This window comes from Pogoniulus pusillus, chromosome 28 (genome assembly GCF_015220805.1).
Source record: "Pogoniulus pusillus isolate bPogPus1 chromosome 28, bPogPus1.pri, whole genome shotgun sequence".
NCBI classification, from domain to species: Eukaryota; Metazoa; Chordata; class Aves; order Piciformes; family Lybiidae; genus Pogoniulus; species Pogoniulus pusillus.
Genome location: NC_087291.1, coordinates 3,611,337 through 3,631,207, shown reverse-complemented (window position 1 = coordinate 3,631,207; position 19,871 = coordinate 3,611,337). Strand labels below are relative to the sequence as shown.

At 45.9% G+C, this 19,871-nt stretch overlaps 1 protein-coding gene across 1 annotated transcript in view; it reads right to left on the bottom strand.

Moving 5' to 3' along the window:
• EFHB (EF-hand domain family member B) overlaps nucleotides 1-19,871 on the bottom strand; it is a 31,688-nt gene that overhangs the window by 9,254 nt on the left and 2,563 nt on the right. The window contains exons 3-9 of the mRNA XM_064166918.1: nucleotides 14,767-14,829; nucleotides 12,907-13,050; nucleotides 11,433-11,613; nucleotides 10,455-10,565; nucleotides 6,789-6,918; nucleotides 4,719-4,786; nucleotides 217-371 (exon numbers count right to left, since the gene is read on the bottom strand). Coding sequence (XP_064022988.1) covers nucleotides 217-371; nucleotides 4,719-4,786; nucleotides 6,789-6,918; nucleotides 10,455-10,565; nucleotides 11,433-11,613; nucleotides 12,907-13,050; nucleotides 14,767-14,829 — 852 coding nt within the window. The remainder of the gene's footprint in view (nucleotides 1-216; nucleotides 372-4,718; nucleotides 4,787-6,788; nucleotides 6,919-10,454; nucleotides 10,566-11,432; nucleotides 11,614-12,906; nucleotides 13,051-14,766; nucleotides 14,830-19,871) is intronic.

Genomic DNA, 19,871 nt, shown 5'->3' with positions numbered 1-19,871 from the left:
GAGTCCTCAGACTCAGTGGCTCCAGGTTTTTTGTCCTCATTCCCACAGCTGCTTCTCCCCACAGCAGAAAAGGAGAGAGCAGAAAAACATGCCTGAGCAAGCCAGGACATGGATAAGCCCATTTTTGGCCTACCATGACAGACGTCTGTATCTTCATGGCACAGCAACACTGATGTCAGACACTCCTTTAGGATTACACTTTTTCAAAGCACTAACCTTATCATAATGCCTGAATGCTTCTAGCAACATGTCAAAACGTTCATAGTTATCTTTTTTCAAGCTCTGCCGAACCGCAGCCAAGACAGCTATCCCTCTGCCTTTGCCACGCAGGATCTCGCATGGAACCCAGCACTGAAGAAGATCACCAACTCCTACAGAAAGAAACACTTCAAATGGTTATGCTCCTGCAGAAAACAGACATGCTTTTAAATTAGCTTACAGTCTTAGAGAAAAAGAGACTTCCCATTGCAAGGTGTTGATTTTAGGCACTGCTGAACACATGATACAGCCATTTCAATACAAGGATCAAATGGTCGCTGTTCTTTCTCTACTCACATGCAGTCAATACCAAGAATGTAGCTTCACAAATCCATCCACGACTTGCACAAGCTTCCCACAAGAGTTAGAGTTATGTCATGTTGTGAGAGTCTAAATCCTCTCTCTAGTTCATCAATAAAGATAAAGATTGCAGCAAGTCTCTCCACAATCAACAAAGATAATGATTGCCTTTGCTAAGCTCCAGGATTCAGACTAGGTGCTTGGCCGAAGTCTCAGGGATGCAAACCAACAAACAATGCCTTGGAAGTTCCTGGACCTAAGCCTGAATGCCTTGCTCCTCTGAACAGAGATATTCTTAATCTCTGTTCTCTGGACCTTGACACATGTCCAGATAGTTGAGAGCAAAAGAACATATATTATGAATCTATCATTTCCATCTTGTCTTATTTCAGGGTTCTTCAAGAACCAAAGAGACAGTCAATGTAGTATTTCAGATAATTACACACCACTGATTTCTAGAAGGGCAATGTACTATTTTTGTGCTATTCTTCCTGTTTTCTACATAGCCTAACCATATTAGAATCATAGAATCATAGAATCAACCAGGTTGGAAGAGACCTCCAAGACCATCCAGTCCAACCTAGCACCCAGCCCTAGCCAGTCAACCAGACCATGGCACTGAGTGCCTCATCCAGTCTTTTCTTGAACACCTCCAGGGACAGTGACTCCACCACCTCCCTGGGCAGCCCATTCCAATGCCAATCACTCTCTCTGACAACAACTTCCTCCTAACCTCCAGCCTAGACCTCCCCTGCCACAACTTGAGACTGTGTCCCCTTGGTTCTCTTGCTGGTTGCCTGGCAGAAGAGACCAACCCCACCTGGCTACAGCCTCCCTTCAGGTAGTTGTAGACAGCAATGAGCTCTGCCCTGAGCCTCCTCTTCTCCAGGCTGCACACCCCCAGCTCCCTCAGCCTCTCCTCATAGGCTTTGTGTTCCAGGCCCCTCAACAGCTTTGTTGCCCTTCTCTGGACACATTCCAGCACCTCAACATCTCTCTTGTATTGAGGGGCCCAGAACTGGACACAGCACTCAAGGTGTGGCCTGACCAGTGCTGAGTACAGGGGCAGAATAACCTCCCTTGTCCTACTGGCCACACTGTTCCTGATGCAGGCCAGGATGCCATTGGCTCTCTTGGCCACCTGGGCACACTGCTGGCTCATCTTCAGCCTACTATCTGTGAGTACCCACAGGTCCCTTTCTTCCTGGCTGCTTTCCAGCCACTCAGTCCCCAGCCTGTAGCACTGCTTGGGGTTGTTGTGGCCAAAGAGCAGAACTTTGCACTTGGCCTTGTTAAATGTCATCCCGTTGGCCTCTGCCCACCTATCCAGCCTGTCCAGGTCCCTCTGCAGGGCTCTCCTACCTTCCACACCTGCTCCTAGCTTGGTGTCATCTGCAAACTTACTGATGCTGGACTCAATCCCCTTGTCCAGATCATCCATAAAGATATTGAACAGGACTGGGCCCAGCACTGATCCTTGGGGAACACCACTAGTGACAGCTGCCAACTGGATGTGGCACCATTTACCACCACTCTCTGGACTCTGCCATCTAACCAGTTCTTGATCCAGCACAGAGTGAATCTGTCCAAACCATGATCTGCCAGCTTGGCCAGGAGCTTCGTGTGGCAGACAGTGTCAAAGGCTTTGCTTCAGTCCAGGTAGACTACACCCACAGCCTGCCCCACATTCACCAGGCAGGTAACCTGATCATAAAAGGAGATCAGGTTGGTGAGGCAGGACCTGCCCTTCCTAAACCCATGCTGGCTGGACCTGATCCCTTGGCCATCCTGTAGGTTCTTTGTGATGGCACCCAAGACGACCTGTTCCATGACCTTGCCTGTCACTGAGGTCAGGCTCACAGGTCTGCAGTTTTCTGGCTCCTCCTTATGACCCCTCTTGTGGATGAGATCACATTGGCAGCTTCCAGTCTTCAGGGACCTCTCCAGTGAGCCAGGACTGCTGATAAATGATGGAGAGTGGCTTGGCCAGCTCAGCTGCCAGCTCTCTCAGAACCCTAGGATTAGCGTTTTTAAACACTGGCACGCTGAGCTACAGCCTTCATGCAAGTTCTCAAGACATCAAGGTCACTTTCTGGGGTGCAAGAAGTTTAATTCAAAGTCCAATAACAAATAGGAGTAATTGACCAAATCCCCTTCTAACAGCAACGTACATGCCTGACTTCTACTGGATAATAATGAATTTTGTTCAGTTCATTCTCCTTTCCCTTATAGGACAAGCATACCTATACATTTAACTTCATTACACTACCTAGTAAAGCATGTATAAAAGTATCACAGTATCACAGTATCACAGTATCATCAGGGTTGGAAGAGACCTCATAGGTCATCAAGTCCAACCCTTCACCACAGAGCTCAAGGCTAGACCATGGCACCAAGTGCCACGTCCAACCTTGCCTTGAAGTGCCCCAGGGACGGCGACTCCACCACCTCCCCGGGCAGCCCATTCCAGTGTCCAATGACTCTCTCAGGGAAGAACTTTCTCCTCACCTCCAGCCTAAATCTCCCCTGGTGTAGCTTGAGGCTGTGTCCTCTTGTTCTGGTGCTGGCCACCTGAGAGAAGAGAGCAACCTCCTCCTGGCCACAACCTCCCCTCAGGCAGTTGTAGACAGCAATGAGGTCTCCCCTGAGCCTCCTCTTCTCCAGGCTAACCAATCCCAGCTCCCTCAGCCTCTCCTCGTAGGGCTGTGCTCAAGGCCTCTCCCCAGCCTCATCGCCCTTCTCTGGACACGCTCAAGCATCTCAACGTCCCTTTTAAACTGGGGGGCCCAGAACTGAACACAATACTCAAGGCATGGTCAAAGTAGACTTTGAACAAGTCATCTCTAGTCTTGACTAATTAAATAACTTTGAGCCTCTCATTTTTTTTACTGCCTAAATATGCACTGTATTCCCTAGTCAGTAAACATGTTTGAAAAATAATAATCCCAACACCATTTGAGCTCACTACCTATCAAAATGGCAGGGGGTTGGAACTGGATGATCTTTGGGGGTTGGAACTGGATGATCTTTGAGGTCCCTTCCAATGTAAACCATTCTATGATTCTAAAACTTTGTCATAATGAACATGGGGAGAGGTATATTATGGCTGTTAGGAGGAAGTTGTTGCCAGAGAGAGTGATTGGCATTGGAATGGGCTGCCCAGGGAGGTGGTGGAGGCACCATCCCTGTAGGTGTTGACGCAAAGCCTGGATGAGGCATTTAGTGCCATGGTCTACTCGACTGGCTAGGCCTGAGTGATAGGTTGGACTAGGTGAGCTTGGAGATCTCTTCCAAGCTGGTTGATTCTATGATTTCCTTTCTATGATCCATGTGTTTTCTTACTCATTTAAAATTACAGGCAGAATTTAGTGCTGCTACCAATAAGGTTGCCTCATGTTTCCATCAACTTAAAACTGTCACATATTAACTGTTCATACTAGATGAGGCACTTAGTGCCATGGTCTAGTTGATTGGATAGGACTGGGTGCTAGGTTGGACTGGATGATTTTGGAGGTCTCTTCCAACCTGGCTGATTCTATGAATATTTTTTTTTATTCTATTTTCTGTCTCTCTGCTACCTAAACAAACAACTTGTTATTCACATTTACTGCTTGAAATTTTTGCTCTTTTCATGGAAGTGGTGAGGAAAAGAAATCAATGAGATGAAAGACATGTCATTGATTTAAACAGCCATTGATTTAAACAGTCTCCTTCTCTGGAGACTTTCAAGGCCTGTCTGGATGTGTTCCTCTGTGATCTGTGTTAGATAGTATTGTCCTGCTCTGGCAGGGGAGTTGGACTCAATGACCTCCTTAGGTCCCTTCCAACCTTTCACATCCTGTGATCCTGTGCACTTTGTCATGTAGATGCCAGTTTTCTATCATTTCTTATTCTAATTACATTGAGATAGAGACATCAAAAGAAGTTTTGGGGTTTTATTTTAAATCACAGAACACCCTCAACACAATCACACAAAAAATTTGCATTTCTTTATTACTGGCATTGATTTTTTTCCCAATAGTAACTGATTCTTCTCAAATTTTCCCTCCAAAATTTCACTGTCACTGTCAAATGTTTATACCTTGCCTCTAAGACTACAGGCAAATTATAGACTACACAAACATTTCATGAACAAGATTTTATCCTGCCCTTGAACTTACCAATTTTATCCGGACAGAGTACTGCTCCAAACGCACGCTCTGGGGGAACATTCATAGTTTCTGCCACACTGTCAATAAGGACATTTCTTTGTTGACTATCAAATAGTTTAGTAATAGAAAAAAAAAAATCCTGTGCTGTTATTTTTTTTTTAATGTTAATATATTTGAGAGAAATACATACAGTTCACCTGATGTTAAATCAGTGCTTTGCTTCAAAACAGCCACTCTAGAAAAGCTTCCTGTTATAAACATAGAATCACAGAATCAACCAGGTTGGAAGAGACCTCCAAGCCCATCCAGTCCAACCTAGCACCCAGCCCTGTCCAATCAACTAGACCATGGCACTAAGTGCCTCATCCAGGCTTTTTTTTGAACATATGTTCAGAACATTTGCTGCTTGTAATAAAACACAACCAAATGTAAACATAAACATTTTAAACAGTTATACTTGTTAGAAGGAAAACATTCCATGTTAAAATATGCAGGGGGGGTTATGACAATGAGTGAGGAAAATCCTTATAATGTACTGATCTAGGCTGGAGGATTGGGCAGGCAGAAATTCAACAAGGGCAAGTGTACAGTCTTGCACTTGGGAAAGAACAACCCCAAGGATAAGTATAGGCTGGGGACTGACCTGTTGGAAGGCAGTGAAGGGAGAAAGGATCTGGGGGTCCTAGTGGATGGGAGGTTGACCATGAGCCAGCAATGTGCTCTTGTGGCCTGGAGGACCAGTGCCATTCTGAGGTGTATTAGAAGGGCTGTGCTTAGTAGGTCAAGGTTTTCCTGCCCCTCCACTCTGCCTTGATGGGGCCACATCTGGAGTACTGTGTCCAGTTCTGGGGCCCCCAGTTCAAGAGAGATGTTGAGGTAATGGAACATGTTCAGAGAAGGGTGACAGGCCTGGAGCACAGCCCTGTGGTGAGAAGCTGAGGAATCTGGGCTTGTTTAGCCTGTAACATAGGCTCAGGGGTGATCTCATTGCTGTCTACAAGAAATATAGGTATTATTTTTACTGATATGTGATATAAAAAATTTGTTGGATTGTTTTTGAGACAGATTGATCCCATGTTAAAAAAATTATTATTTTGAATTTTACCATATGTGGCTCATTTTCCTTTCAGAATTTTGAATTGGACATTTGTCTGATTCTCACAAAATAGTAACAGTGTGGCCAGTAGGACGAGGGAGGTTACTCTTCCTCTGTACTCAGCACTGCTCAGGCCACGCCTTAAGTCCTGTGTCCAGTTCTAGGCTCCTCAATTCAAGAGAGATATTGAAGTGCTGGAAGGTGTCCAGAGAAGGGCAGCAAGGCTGGTGAGGGGCCTGGAGCACAGCTCTGTGAGGAGAGGCTGAGGGAGCTGGGGGTGTGCAGCCTGCAGAAGAGGAGGCTCAGGGCAGTCCTCATTGCTGTCTACAACTACCTGAAGGGAGGCTGTAGCCAGGTGGGACTGGTCTCTTCTGCCAGGCAACCAGCAACAGAATGAGGGGACACAGCCTGAAGTTGTGCCAGGGGAGGTCTAGGCTGGATGTTAGGAGGAAGTTGTTGCCAGAGAAAGTGATTGGCATTGGAATGGGCTGCCCAGGGAGGTGGTGGAATCGTCGTTGCTGGAGGTGTTGAAGAAAAGCCTGGATGAGGCACTTAGTGCCATGGTCTGGTTGACTGAATAGGGCTGGGTGCTAGGTTGTCCTGGATGATGTTCGAGGTCTCTTCCAATCTGGTTGATTCTATGATTCTCACACCCTTTTTTTAATAATACTCATCATCATCAATCATTGAGTAATATTTGAAAATATTTAACATGTTAGAAGGAAACAGCAAAGCTGCAAGCAGAAACACAAATTCAGAAATTGATGAAACACCATTAAAAGTCGTGGGTGTCTTTATGCAATGCCCCAGAGCTGCCAGGTGCTGTTATACTGTGGTAGAACTGAATTGGATAAAGTATTTGGTAAATTGCTCTTGAGATTTTCTGTTCAGTTCAGTGTAGCTAAGAATGGGATTGTGAGATGTTAAATTACCTTCCCATAGAAACACTCATAACACTGATTAGTTAACTCACTACAACTTACACCTGAAGATCGGGGGGCCAGTTTAAGGCTTTGGATACACCTCGTCCATCTTTAAAGTGAGGAGTTTTGATTCCATATGCAAAAGATTTGCTGAAGCTTGGTGAGTCATACTTTCTATTTATTGCTTCTCCTGTGGAAAAATAAGCATTTCAGTTTGTATCGAAACACCTCAGGCAGAAAAATGTACTAAGTATCTTCATTCTTTAAACAAAGAAATGAAAGCAAATAACTAATTAACAACTCCATTCAATTAATGATAACTAATTTGCATTGCTCGTGTTTGTTAAGTAGTTTGAAATAATCTCACTGTCAAAGGTGAAGACAGAAGGCAAAATGAAAGGCAAAAAGCACTTCAGTGGTAAAACAGCTGGATGTCCTTTTATGTCTGAATAAAAACAAGCCCAAGAGTATTAAGGAAAAAATACCAGGCAGCCTAAATAGTGAGGGCCATGCAAACAAATAAGTTTACAATAGTAGAATCATAGAACCAACCAGGTTGGAAGAGACCTCCAAGGTCATCCAGTCCAACCTAGCACCCAGCCCTAGCCAGTCAACTAGACCTAGGTATAGGCTGGATGTTAGGAGGAAGTTCTTCACAGAGAGAGTGATTTCCCATTGGAATGGGCTGCCCAGGGAGGTGGTGGAGGCACTGTCCCTTGAGGTCTTCAAGAAAAGCCTGGATGAGGCACTTAGTGCCATGGTCTAGTTGACTGGCTAGGGCTAGGTTGGACTGGATGATCTTGGAGGTCTCTTCCAACCTGGTTGATTCTATGATTCTAAGTGCCTCATCCAGGCTTTTCTTGAATGCCTCCAGGAATGGCAACTCCACCACCTCCCTGAGCAGCCCATTCCAATGCCAATCACTCTCTCTGTGCAGAACTTCCTCCTAACCTCCAGCCCAAACCTCCCCTGGCACAACTTGAGACTGTGTCCCCTTGTTCTGTTGCTGGTTGCCTGGGCAATGTCCATACCTGAGCAGGGATGTTTACCATTTCATTTACTATTGGTTAAAAACAAAATAGTGAAAGGAAAAAACTGATTTTGAGGTGCTGCACTTTCAGATATACTCTTGCTACACAACACTTCAGTGGAAACTTTGCCATTGCCTTCTTTGCTCTAAGCATTACCCTGCATTACCCTGTTTGTTCACCTAGTATTGCCTCTAAAAAATAGTTTCACATACAAGAATATCCACATAAGTGCTCCAAAGAAGCTAGCTGCAAGGACATGCTTTTTGTCACAGGAAAAGAGTCAATTCTGTTTCTCCAGGCTCTTATCCAACACCTTTGGGGAAAAAAAGGTCAGTTGGAACTTTCAAAAAAATATTCTTCACTGTATGTTTTCTAATAAGGCCTTTCTCTGTCTGTATGGCAGCATGACATTTCTACAGTGGTGTTCAAGACTGGGCCACATAGCTGACTTTTTCTCTTGCTCTTTGTTTTTGGCATGGCCTCTCCATCATCTCATGGATGGAAGTAACAAAGGAGACAAAACCAGATAATGAGTAATTCCATTAAGAAGCTTAAGAAAGGTGGGAAGGAAGGGAAATAAAATGTTCAGTTTGGCCAATTGTCATGGGTTGTGTTCAATCTGCTGCTGATAATCAAATACCACACTGTGTCATGCCAGCTCCAAAATGAAAGTGCTGGCTGAAGCATCATGGGGCTTGAAGTTCAGATTGTAAGGTGAGAGGCTTCCTGTTCCAGTTGCTGCTTTCAGTGTCTGGGTTAGGGGCGGTTTTCTCTTCCACTGGGCATGAGGGGTGGGGGTTTAGGTTGCTGGCTTCTGCTACTGCTTCTGCAGTCTGCTGTGCTTTTCCTGCAATAGGCTGAGGTAATTGTGCATTTTATTATCTCATTTTTCTCATTAAAGCTTTTATCTCAAGCTGGAGGGTTCTTTTTGTTACTTTCTCTCCCTTCCGTGTTGGAAGGAAATGAACTGTTAACCCATTACACCCATTTACACCAGTCACACTAGTAGAACTTCTCAAGTGTGAGAATAACTACTACAGTTTCACATCTATGTACCTGCCTCCATATAGAATGTATATGTATATCTGTATTGCACTTTCTTATGTGTCTGGCCTGCACCTACAAAACTGCTGGTAACAGCACAACAGGCAATTTTAGTACAATAGTAATCTTATAGACCAGCAATCCAGGTCTGTCACCCTAAGTGGAAATGATGGAACTGGGTAAAACAGAAGTGGCTGCAGAAGTAATAAGCATGCTGCATTTCAAGAGTGCTATTTGTCACTCTGTTCCTGGGCAGGCCTGCGAGGCAAAGGGTAACCTGTCCTCAGAGGCTAAAGCAGTGGAGGCACAGCCCACTGGAAAGGCAAAGACAGAGGCTGTGGGACAGGCACACAGGCAGGATGCTGTAGGCTGAGGAACTTGCTTGCTGGAGACCCAGTCTGAAATTCCTGTAACCAAAGCATGATGTTGTAATGGCTTGGCAGAAGGGCTAAACAGCCTGCTCCTCCAACACAAAAGTGAGGGGAAAAGTAACACACACAACTCAGGGCTGAGATAAATAGATCAGAGTTTAATATAACAGAAAATGTCATAAGCACAGTGTGTAATTATGTTAGCTAATAATCTAATTAATCTAATAATACAATACATGATTACCTTACCTTAGCCTATTTGCAGAAGCACAGTGAAATACAGGGGGAAATACCCAGCATAAAACAAAAAAACAAAACCAGCAGCTACCTGACTCCCACTCAAGAAGCTAGAACCCAGAAGCATCAACCAGAAAAGGAAGCTTCCCATGCTGCAATCTGAACTTCACACCCCATAACACTTCACTCCAGTTAGCACTTTATTTTTGAAGCTGGCATGACCACAGCATGGTATGAATAACAGCAGCAGGTTCAACTGAATCCATGACAGATGCTGAGCTCCTTTCCATTTCTGTTTGGATCCTTATAAAAGATAGGAACAAGAAGCGAAAGTACTAGAATGGGTTGGACTTCCAGTCTGTGTGTTTTGTGCTCTTGGTGGCACAGACAATGCTGTACTCAATAGGCAATCAGGGCATCCGTGAGTTTCTAGCTTCATGGGAAAACTTTGCTTTTGAAATGTCACCCAAAAGACATTATTCAATTTTTTTTTACTGAGTTGTCTAATACACCCACCACAAAGTGAACTAAAGATCTAGCAAGAGGATATGGTCTCACAGTTGCATGTAAGATGTTTGGAGTTTTTTCATATGGGAACTCTAAAAAAGAACTTCTATTCATATGGTAGTAAAAAGCAATAGTTCATATCTTAAAAGCCTCCCTTGCCACAATTTGAGACTGTGCCCCCTTGTTCTGTTGCTGGTTGCCTGGCAGAAGAGACATCCCCACCTGGCTACAACCTCCTTTCAGGTAGTTGTAGACAGCAATGGGGTCTGCCCTGAGCCTTCTCTTCTCCAGACTAATCAACTCCCCCAGCTCCCTCAGCCTCTTCTCACAGGGCTGTGTTCCAGGCACCTCACCAGCTTCGTTGCCCTTCTCTGGACACATTCCAGTATCTCAACATCTCTCTTGAATTGAGGAGCCAGATCTGGACACAGTACTCAAGGTGTGGCCTGACCAGTGTTGAGTAAAGGGGAAGAATAACCTCCTCTCTTTTTATATTAGAATATTTTAAGTAGATTATTCTCAGCCTTCAAACTTACCCACATAATAGTCATTGTGTGACACAATGTACAGATCATGCCCTTCTCTGGCTTCTTTATCCACTTCCTCAAAAGTTTTTGGTGGATTTATAAGTTCTCCAGCTGATACATCTGGAAAGTAAGAAAAAAATACATGACTGGGAGAAGTAAAGGCGATGGATGTTTTGAGAGGTCGGTTCTTAGTGCCATGGTCTAGCTGACTGGATAGGGCTGGGTGCTAGGTTGGACTGGATGATCTTGGAGGTCTCTTCCAACCTGGTTGATTCTATGATTCTAAACAATATTGCTGGAGAAGATGCTAATATGGTGAAAAAGTGATACTTCTTACCATGATTCTAGTCTGTCTATAGAGATCTTACAGCATAATGATATGGGACCAGGGGAAAAATAATCACCAAAACTAAGAAAGACCATAACTGTTGCAAGACAGTGATTTGCCATTGGAATGGGCTGCCCGGGGAGGTGGTGGAGCCACCATCCCTGGAGGTGTTCAAGAAAAGCCTGGCTGAGGCACTTAGTGCCATGGTCTAGTTGACTGGATAGGGCTGGGTGCTAGGTTGGACTGGATGAACTTGGAGGTCTCTTCCAACCTGGCTGATTCTATGATTCTAAGAGAGCTACATGGCCAACACATATGTGATTTGCTCCATTCTACAGAGGAGTGATTCATAGGTCAAAGTAGTATCTTCTAATAGAATAGTCAAGAAAAGGAAGGTCAGCTACCTAAACAGTTCTCTAGAGAAATACCCAAGACTGATTTTGAGGCAAAGCCAAAAGCCCTACTAGTTACCAAATGTTTTCAGCTGCTTGTTTCTTCATCATAATTGGAAAATACTAGTATATTTTTATGCCTTCCAAAAAATGCTGGCACTTTCCTCCTAAGCTGCAATCGTTGAAAGCATGCAGTGTGTGCTAGGTACTCTACTACAGATTTGATTGTATTTCAGAAAGACACATCCTAATGATAAATCTTCCTACCTCGAATGACTTTTATTCCAAATGTAGTATTAATTACATCCAAGCCCTTAGGTAACATAGGAGATTGATCATGTGATCTGCCCAAGGACCCTTGACGATTACTAAAGTAAATTGCTTCTTTCTTGTCTTGTATCATTTGTTGAAAAGCCGTTTTAGGAAGTGGATTTATCAATGACGCTACCTAAAGACATCACAAACAACACAAGAGGCAGGAAAAACAGCAAAATGCAATCAGTAACAAATCAGCACAGCTACCCCAACACAGAAACAAGCAAAAGTTTGATCATAACGGTGCTAATGAGATCTTATATGATTGCACTGACATCATTTTATCACAGAATGTATCTGAGTGGAAAAGATCTCAAATATAATCCAGTGGTGACTCCACCACTGCCCTGGTGATTGAGATACTGGAATGTGTCCAGAGAAGGGTGACAAAGCTGGTGAAAGGCCTGGAACACAAACCCTATGAGGAGAGACTGAGGGAGCTGGGGTTGTTTAGCCTGGAGAAGAGGAGGCTCAGGGGTGACCCCACTGCTGTCTACAACTACCTGAAGGGATATTGTAGCCAGGTAGGGGTTGGTCTCTTCTGCCAGGCAACCAGCAATAGAACAAGGGGACACAGTCTCAAGTTGTGGTGGGGAAAGTATAGGCTGGATGTTAGGAGGAAGTTCTTCACAGAGAGAGTGATTGGCATTGGAATGGGCTGCCCAAGGAGGTGGTGGAGGCACCGTCCCTGGAGGTGTTCAAGAAAAGCCTGGCTGAGGCACTTAGTGCCATGGTCTAGTTGATTGGATAGGTCTGGGTGCTAGGTTGGACTGGATGATCTTGGAGGTCTCTTCCAACCTTGTTGATTCTATGATTCTATGAACTGGACACAATACTCCACATGCAGCCTTACTGGGGTAAATGGGAAGAAGGAACTCCCTTAATCTGCTGGCCACACTCTTCTTAATGCATGCCAAGATCACAGGCTCACAGGATGTTAGGGGCTGGAAGGGACCCAAGGAGATCATTGAGTCCAACCCCCTGCCAGAGCAGGACAGTACAATCTAACACAGATCACAGAGGAACACATCCAGACAGGCCTTGAAAGTCTCCAGAGAAGGAGACCCCACAACCTTTCTGGGGAGCCTGTTCCAGTCCTTTGGGACCCTTACAGTAAAGAAGTTCCCCCTTGTGCTGAGGCAGAACCTCTTATGCTGCAATTTACACCCATTGCTCCTTGTCCTATCCCAGGAAGCCTGCCCCCCCCCCCCCCTCCCCCCTCCTAGATACAAGGGCACACTCTTGGTTCACAGTTAAATCCTACGAATTGACCTCAGTATTCTGATAGCCACAACAGTGGTGAAATGCTGCAGTGAATATCACTCACTAATGCACTTTTATCCCTGCCTATGGAGAAATCAGCTGCTCTTAGTAAGGACATTCTTCAGCGATCCATTCTTAGAAAGTAACCAAGTCACACTCTTACACTTAGTGACAAAGGTGAAGGTATGCCATGTGTCAAGTGAGAGGCAACATCAGGATCGTCTGCTCTGCCGTAGAATACTCTTTCAACACCAGGAGCTGGATTTGTTGTATTCCGGAACTTGCGCACAGCGGCTGGAGTAACAGGCTGTAGCAAAAGGCAAAACGAGCTGGCACCAGGCACACACAGAATGTTAAGGAAGAGAAAATGTAACACAGCCATTTTGGCATGATTTTACAGACATAAGAAGAAAATATGAGTACATTTTGGGGCTGTAACATGTGTATGCTCCTGCAGACACTGAGGTTCTAAGCATAAGGTCAATATAAGCCAGGCTAAATGTATTGAACCAGTAACAGAAGTAACACAAGAGCTGCTAAATTTCGACTATCTGGTTCCACCTTTAGGACAAATAACAGCTTGTTTGGGTATACTTCTGTGCTAGTTTGATGCTAGCTAGAATGTTTTGGTGAGAAGAACTAGATTACAGGCTAAGGAAAACAATGGCTATGTCTGCTTCACTCATAGGCTTCCTGAGATGGATAAGAACAAGAACACAAACATAGATAACAAAGACGCTGTCTGGGCTTTGGGCTGCATCTCTCTAACCTAACCTGCTGTCTGTGTGACTAATCCACCTGCTTCCTAACCCCCCTGACCAACCCTCCAATCTTCCTTGGGCACAAAGCAACATGTGGAGTAAGGTAGAGAGATGTGGGAGAAGGTGGAAGGGCAGTTGAGAGCCCCTCCTGGGGACTCAGGTTTCTGGGAGGGCTGCTGTGTTTCTGTATTACCTTTTAACTTGTCTATTTCTGTATATATTGTAACTCTCTGCTTGTACATTGTGCTAAGCTGTAAATAGAAAGCTTCCTTCAATTTCCAGAGCTGGTGGGTCTGGTCTGGCTGATTTTCCAAAGTGGGGGGGGCGGGGAACACCCCAAACCATCACAACTTCATGAAAAGTAGATGTTACATTTTATCAACTCCAGAAACCTTTAGCTTGACCCACAACAATTTTGCTACCAATGAAGCAATTTCAGAAACCACTATGACCACTGTTGCTGTTTTAAGCCATCCATTTAAAGGGAGAGCTGCCATTTGTGTCTCTGTACCCTCTGACTCCTCAGAGACGTGGGGAAGGGCTACTGGGAAGTACAGGGGTGATCTTATTACTGTCTACAACTACCTGAAGGGGCATTGTAGCCAGGTGGGGGGTGGCCTCTTCTCCCAGGCAACCAGCAATAGAACAAGGGGACACAGTCTCAAGTTGTGCCAGGGTAGGTATAGGCTGGATGCTAGGAAGAAGTTCTTCACAGAGAGAGTCATTGGCATTGGAATGGGCTGCCCAGGGAGGTGATGGAGGCACCGTCCTTGGGGGTCTTCAAGAAAAGCCTGGATGGGGCACTTAGTGCCATGGTCTGGTTGATTGGTTAGGGCTGGGTGCTAGGTTGGCCTGGATGATCTTGGAGGTCTCTTCCAACCTGATTGATTCTATGATTCTATGATACAGTTCTGAGGGGCACCATCCTTGATAAAAATGGTTGCCATCAGAAATGATAATAATTCCTAATAATAATCACCACAATTTCCTAAACCAATTCTATTTAACCTGACCTAAGCAGGCCTGGTGGATTTTGTAAGGCATGCAGAGTGAAAAGGAACTCCCAGAAGTGTGTCCCAATCATACCAGCTGTTCTCTATGGCCCACCACGGCAACAGCTAACATCAAAAAGTTTCTAAAGAAGGGATGTAGAAAAAAACATGTTCCTTTGTTTTGTTGGATTTTATTCCCCCTAAGAGCCCGGTAATTGGTGGGAAAACATTGCAAAAACTTCACAAGGAGCACCTGAAAAACCAACTCACCCTGGGCAAAACCTCGGTGAGGCAGCTTGCGGCTCTGTCACCGCTGGGGAGCAACCTTCCAGCCTGAACAACACAACCAGAGAAAACAAGGCATAACCAAACCTGACCTGACACCTCACAGGAACTGTCGCTAACTGCTCCCGCTAAAACGAGAGGGGGAGGGGAGGGAGAGGGGGATGAAGGGAGCCATAGGGACTCCGGGGGGCAGAGGGAGAGCAGCGAGAGGCGCCTGCCCCCCTCCCCCCCCCCCCCCCCCACTTCCCAGTCTCTCTGCTCCAGCCTCTTCCCTCAGCCCAAGGCGAGACTCGGGCCCCAGACAGGCGCAGAGCACGGACGAGTGTCTCCGTGGCAACAGCGGGGGCCCGATCGGCGCTGGCACTCACAGCCAACAGCTCGGGAAACCTGTCTGAGAACTTCCCCTCATAGACCGGCCGCAGCAGCCCCGCCATGGCCACGGCGCCGCCCGTTACCGCGCTCGCTCGTAACGGCGGCGGGCGGTGCCACTGCGCCCCCTCGCAGGCAGCGGCGGAAGCGCTGGGGCGGGGCAGGCGCTGCGGCCGCCCTCGCAGCCCTTCCACTGCCGGCACCGGCCGCAATCTCTCTCACACCTCCTGAGAAAACATCTATCAGGCTATGTCGTGAGCGTCATGGTCTAAGAAATTAACTAAGGTTCACTTGCAGAAGCAGTACATCTCCTAGAGCAACTATTAAACTCCTTGAAAACCCACCAGCTTCCCCATGAGTGGTTTTAGTTCTCTTTGGGTTTAAAGGCTTTACATGGCCAAGTCTTATCAAACCTTAAATCTTTATCGATTATTCGAATATAAAATGCAGCCTCTTTCACAAATGTGGTCACATCTACAAACACATTAATAAAATACTGAATATTGAGACTTTCGTGCTGGAAAAAACTGCAGCTTCCACCTGCACAAGAGCAGAGAGGTAGCTGAGAGAAGTCTGTTAGCACTACCCATGTACCAGGACACAGGGATGCTCTTACTGTTTGTGATACATGTGTAAACACATCATATGTCTAAACTATTCCATCTGCTTTGGCAGAGACAGGTGTGGATTTCTTCAGCAAAGCAACATAGCAGCCAGGCAGAGAGGGACCTGGGGGTACTCATAGAGAGTAGCTGAAGATGAGGCAGCAGTGTGCCCAGGGGGACAGCAGAGCCAATGGAATCCTGGCCCGGATCAGGAACAGTGTGGCCAGCAGGACGAAGGAGATTATTCTGCCCCTGTGCTCAGCACTGCTCAGGCCACACCTTGAGTGCTGTGCCCAGTTCTGGTCTTCTCAGTTCAAGGGAGGTGTTGAGATACTGGAACGTGTCCAGAGAAGGGCAATGAAGCTGGTGAGGGGCCTGGAGCACAGCCCTATGAGGAGAGGCTGAGGGAGCTGGGGGTGTGCAGCCTGCAGAAGAGGAGGCTCAGGGCAGAGCTCATTGCTGTCTACCTGAAGGGAGGCTGTAGCCAGGTGGGGTTGGGCTCTTCTGCCAGGCAAGCAGCAACAGAACGAGGGGACACAGTCTCAAGTTGTGTCAGGGGAGGTCTAAGATAGGTGTTAGGAGGAAGTTGTTGTCAGAGAGAGTGATTGGCATTGGAATGGGCTGCCCAGGGAGGTGGTAGAGTTGCCATCCCTGAAAGTGTTCAAGCAAAGCCTGGATGAGGCACTTAGTGCCATGGTCTGGTTGATTGGATAGGGCTGGGTGCTAGGTTGGACTGGATGAGCTTGAAGATCTCTTCCAACCTGGTTGATTCTATGATTCTACGGTAAGACTGAACAAGTTTTGCTGCTGCTCAAAAACTCTTACAAGATTTTTACTCTCAGGTGACATTTTGTAAACTTTCCCCTTCTCCAGAACAAGATATCTAAACTTAATCACATCCTGTTCCATTCTCTATAGTCCTATGGTGGCAAAAGCAATTTTAGATAAACACACAGACCTTAATTGTAATTAATTAACAAACACTACCAGCTGTTGTCATTTTATTCTTGGCTCTAACATTTGTTTGATTAAGATTTAAAATTAACATAGTTAAATTAAAACTGAATTCTCAGGACTCTTCCCTACAAACGGAAGACGAGAGGCTTGAGCAACGATTGCTCTGACAACAAGGTGTTCCAGGGTACCCCAAATTCCTTTCTCCTCCCCTGTAGGTTTGATGGGAGAAGGCACAAAAACTGCTTCCCTGCCCTGCAGGCTTGAAGGGGGAACAGCAAAAGGCACCTTTCTGCATGTGGCCCGACCCACAGGGAAGCCCGCGCTGGAATCGGGCTGGTGGTTGGCTGGGTTTTCGTGTCCAGTATAAATGGTAAACGGACATTTTGTCTAGAAAAGCTTAAACAGGACAAGTTCCTGCCTTGAGAGTTCCTGCCTTGAGAGTTTCCCACCTTGAAAGAGCTCCTGACAGGACAAGTTCTTGCTGTTTTGGACCGTCCCTGCTTTTGGACAGCTCCTAACTTTTTGTACAGCTCTCAGTTTTACCCCGTCCCTGCTTTGGACAGTTCTCACCTTTGCACTCTTCTGTGCAAACCTGCAAGCTTGGCAAGCCTCGGGGTCCTTTGAGACAGCTGCCGGCAGCATCTGGCCTGTCCCCTCTCAGACCATATCAGCAGCCAACTTCCTGAGTGCCTTCTGAGCTGGGAAGACACTGATAGTTTGGCTCTCCCCTGCCACTGCTGAGGCAGCATCGTTCCATGATCATCCCATTTGTGGAAGAAGTGCTTGAGACATTTCCGAGTTTGGCAGCTCTGCCTCTTGCCCTGGGATTCTGCTGCGTGGACACATACTATAGGATATTGCCTGCAGTGTCAGAAGGCTGCTCCTGCAGAGGAATCCAGCAAGGGATCACTGTTGAATACCTGTCTCACCTCTGTAAGACTCACTGTTCCCTTAACTCTCTGCTTCAGCCTGATTGATAGGAGGGCAAAGCTGTGTTTATAGCTTAGCCTTTTCCTAAATCCCTAAATTTATCTACAATATTCTTTTTGGAAGAAATTCCCAATCAAACTGAATCTGTAAATAAAGCTAAACTAAGTTTTGTATATAGTTTGGAGGCAGAGTTCTAGGAAAATAAAATAGTTCTAGTTTTATAATCCCTGACTCAGTCACATTAATTCCCTGCCTCCACAACACAAGGCCACCAGGCAGCAGGGGTGTCTGACTCACAAGGCACCAATAGTACATGTGAACACTATGATCAGCAGCTAGCTTTTAGCACACACAAACAAAGCTTAACCTGCTGTTGTGAAGGGGTTTTGTTTGAGTTTAGGGGTGAGATAGGAGGCCGAATTTTGAAAGGTTTTTAAATAATTTAATATTGTATACAAAGAGAATCCCCCCCCCCCCCAAAACTTATATACAGTTAACCTACACAAGTTCTTTGTATGTGGTTACAGTATCACAGTATCACCAAGGTTGGAAGAGACCTCATAGATCATCAAGTCCAACCCTTTACCACAGAGCTCAAGGCTAGACCATGGCTGTGAAATTATCTTACAGAATGCCTATTTACAGTAGGATTAAGGAATTTGGTAGAGGTTTGGAGAGGTTTGGATAGAGTCTTGTGGCATAAAAGTGCCACAGGTAAAGTCACTGAAATTTCTAAGCTGTTCAAATCAAGATTGTTCAGTTACTCACTAGTTGGAGTCACAGACTCTGTGGTCCCAAATATGTGTAGCGAAAGCCACGCTGTTGATCCTTGTGGACCTGAATAGTTCATTTCAGATATTGGGGCGCACTGTCTGAGGAGGCTCCATGGGCACGGTCGGGCTGGGAGCGCCTTGGTCGACCGTTCCTATGGACCGATGCAAAGTACCGCGGGCTGGAACCATACAGCGGTAATCACCCCAGGAGACGAAGCGGCTAGGAGCGGTTGGTGGAGGAGGGTGGCAGGAGCACTGAATTGCCCTATTTATGGGATGTGGGCCGAGATTGATGGTCCTTTGGCCACAATACTGTCCAATAAGTGTCTGGCAGCAGGCCAAAACATGCCAAATAAGGTAGAGTCCACAGGTCTGGTACCCTCAAATATGGAGAGGGCACAGGTGGGCCACACGCTAGGCACGTGAGCTCATAGAACCTGTTTACCTCAACCTTGCAAGCAGGGCAGGCCAGACTTGAAGGCGCCAGGCTTGTTGTGCTCCTTTGTCTGCTTAATTTGTTTTCCCCTGGTTTAGACAGAAAAACACCTTTCGGAGGGAAAACATATCCAGGCAAGTATAGACTTGTAAACAAGGCTATTTGGGCCTATGTGGCCCTCCACCACACCTTCCTCAGGTAATATATGTTACCTGCAGCCATTATCTAGCTGTGGCTATGCTGGTGCCCTTTTTCAAAAGTAGGTGTGTTTCTCTGCTGTAGACATGGCTGTATTACACCAGTAAATTTAGAACATCCATGACCATTTGGGAACTAAATTCTTAACATGTTCATTTCATTTCATATTTCAGCTGTGTTTGCTGTTAGCAGATGTTTAGAGTGTTCCTTACAAAGAAAGCAGTAATTGTTAGCAGTTTAATGCTATAATAATTGCTAACATCTTGCTGTGTGTATCACTTCTCTCAGGTGCCATTTCTACCTAGTAAAAGCTAATTTGTGATTTGAACAAAATTGCAGACATTAGAAATCAGGGATGAATTTTATTTTATTGAGAGGAATAACTGGATAAGGATAGAGCTGTCAGAAGAGGGAAGTATTTACACAAATAAAAAAACAAAGTATAGTATTGCAAAAATGGTGATACATGGTGACATGGTAAAATGGTGACATGGAAAATGGCGCTGAGTGCACTCTCAGCAAGTGTGCTGATGACACCAAGCTATGTGGTGCAGCAGACACACTGGAGGGAAGGGATGCCATCCAGAGGGACCTGGACAGGCTGAAGCCAACCTCATAGGTTCAACAAGGCCAAAGGCAAGGTCCTGCATCTGGGTCGAGGCAATGCCAAGCACAAATCCAGGCTAGACAGTGAGTGTCTGGAGAGCAGCCCTGAGGAAAGGGACTTGGGGGTGCTGCTGGATGAGAAGCTCAACAGGAGCCAGCAGTGTGCACTTGCAGCCCATAAAGCCAAGCAGATCTTGGGCTGCATCAGGAGAAGTG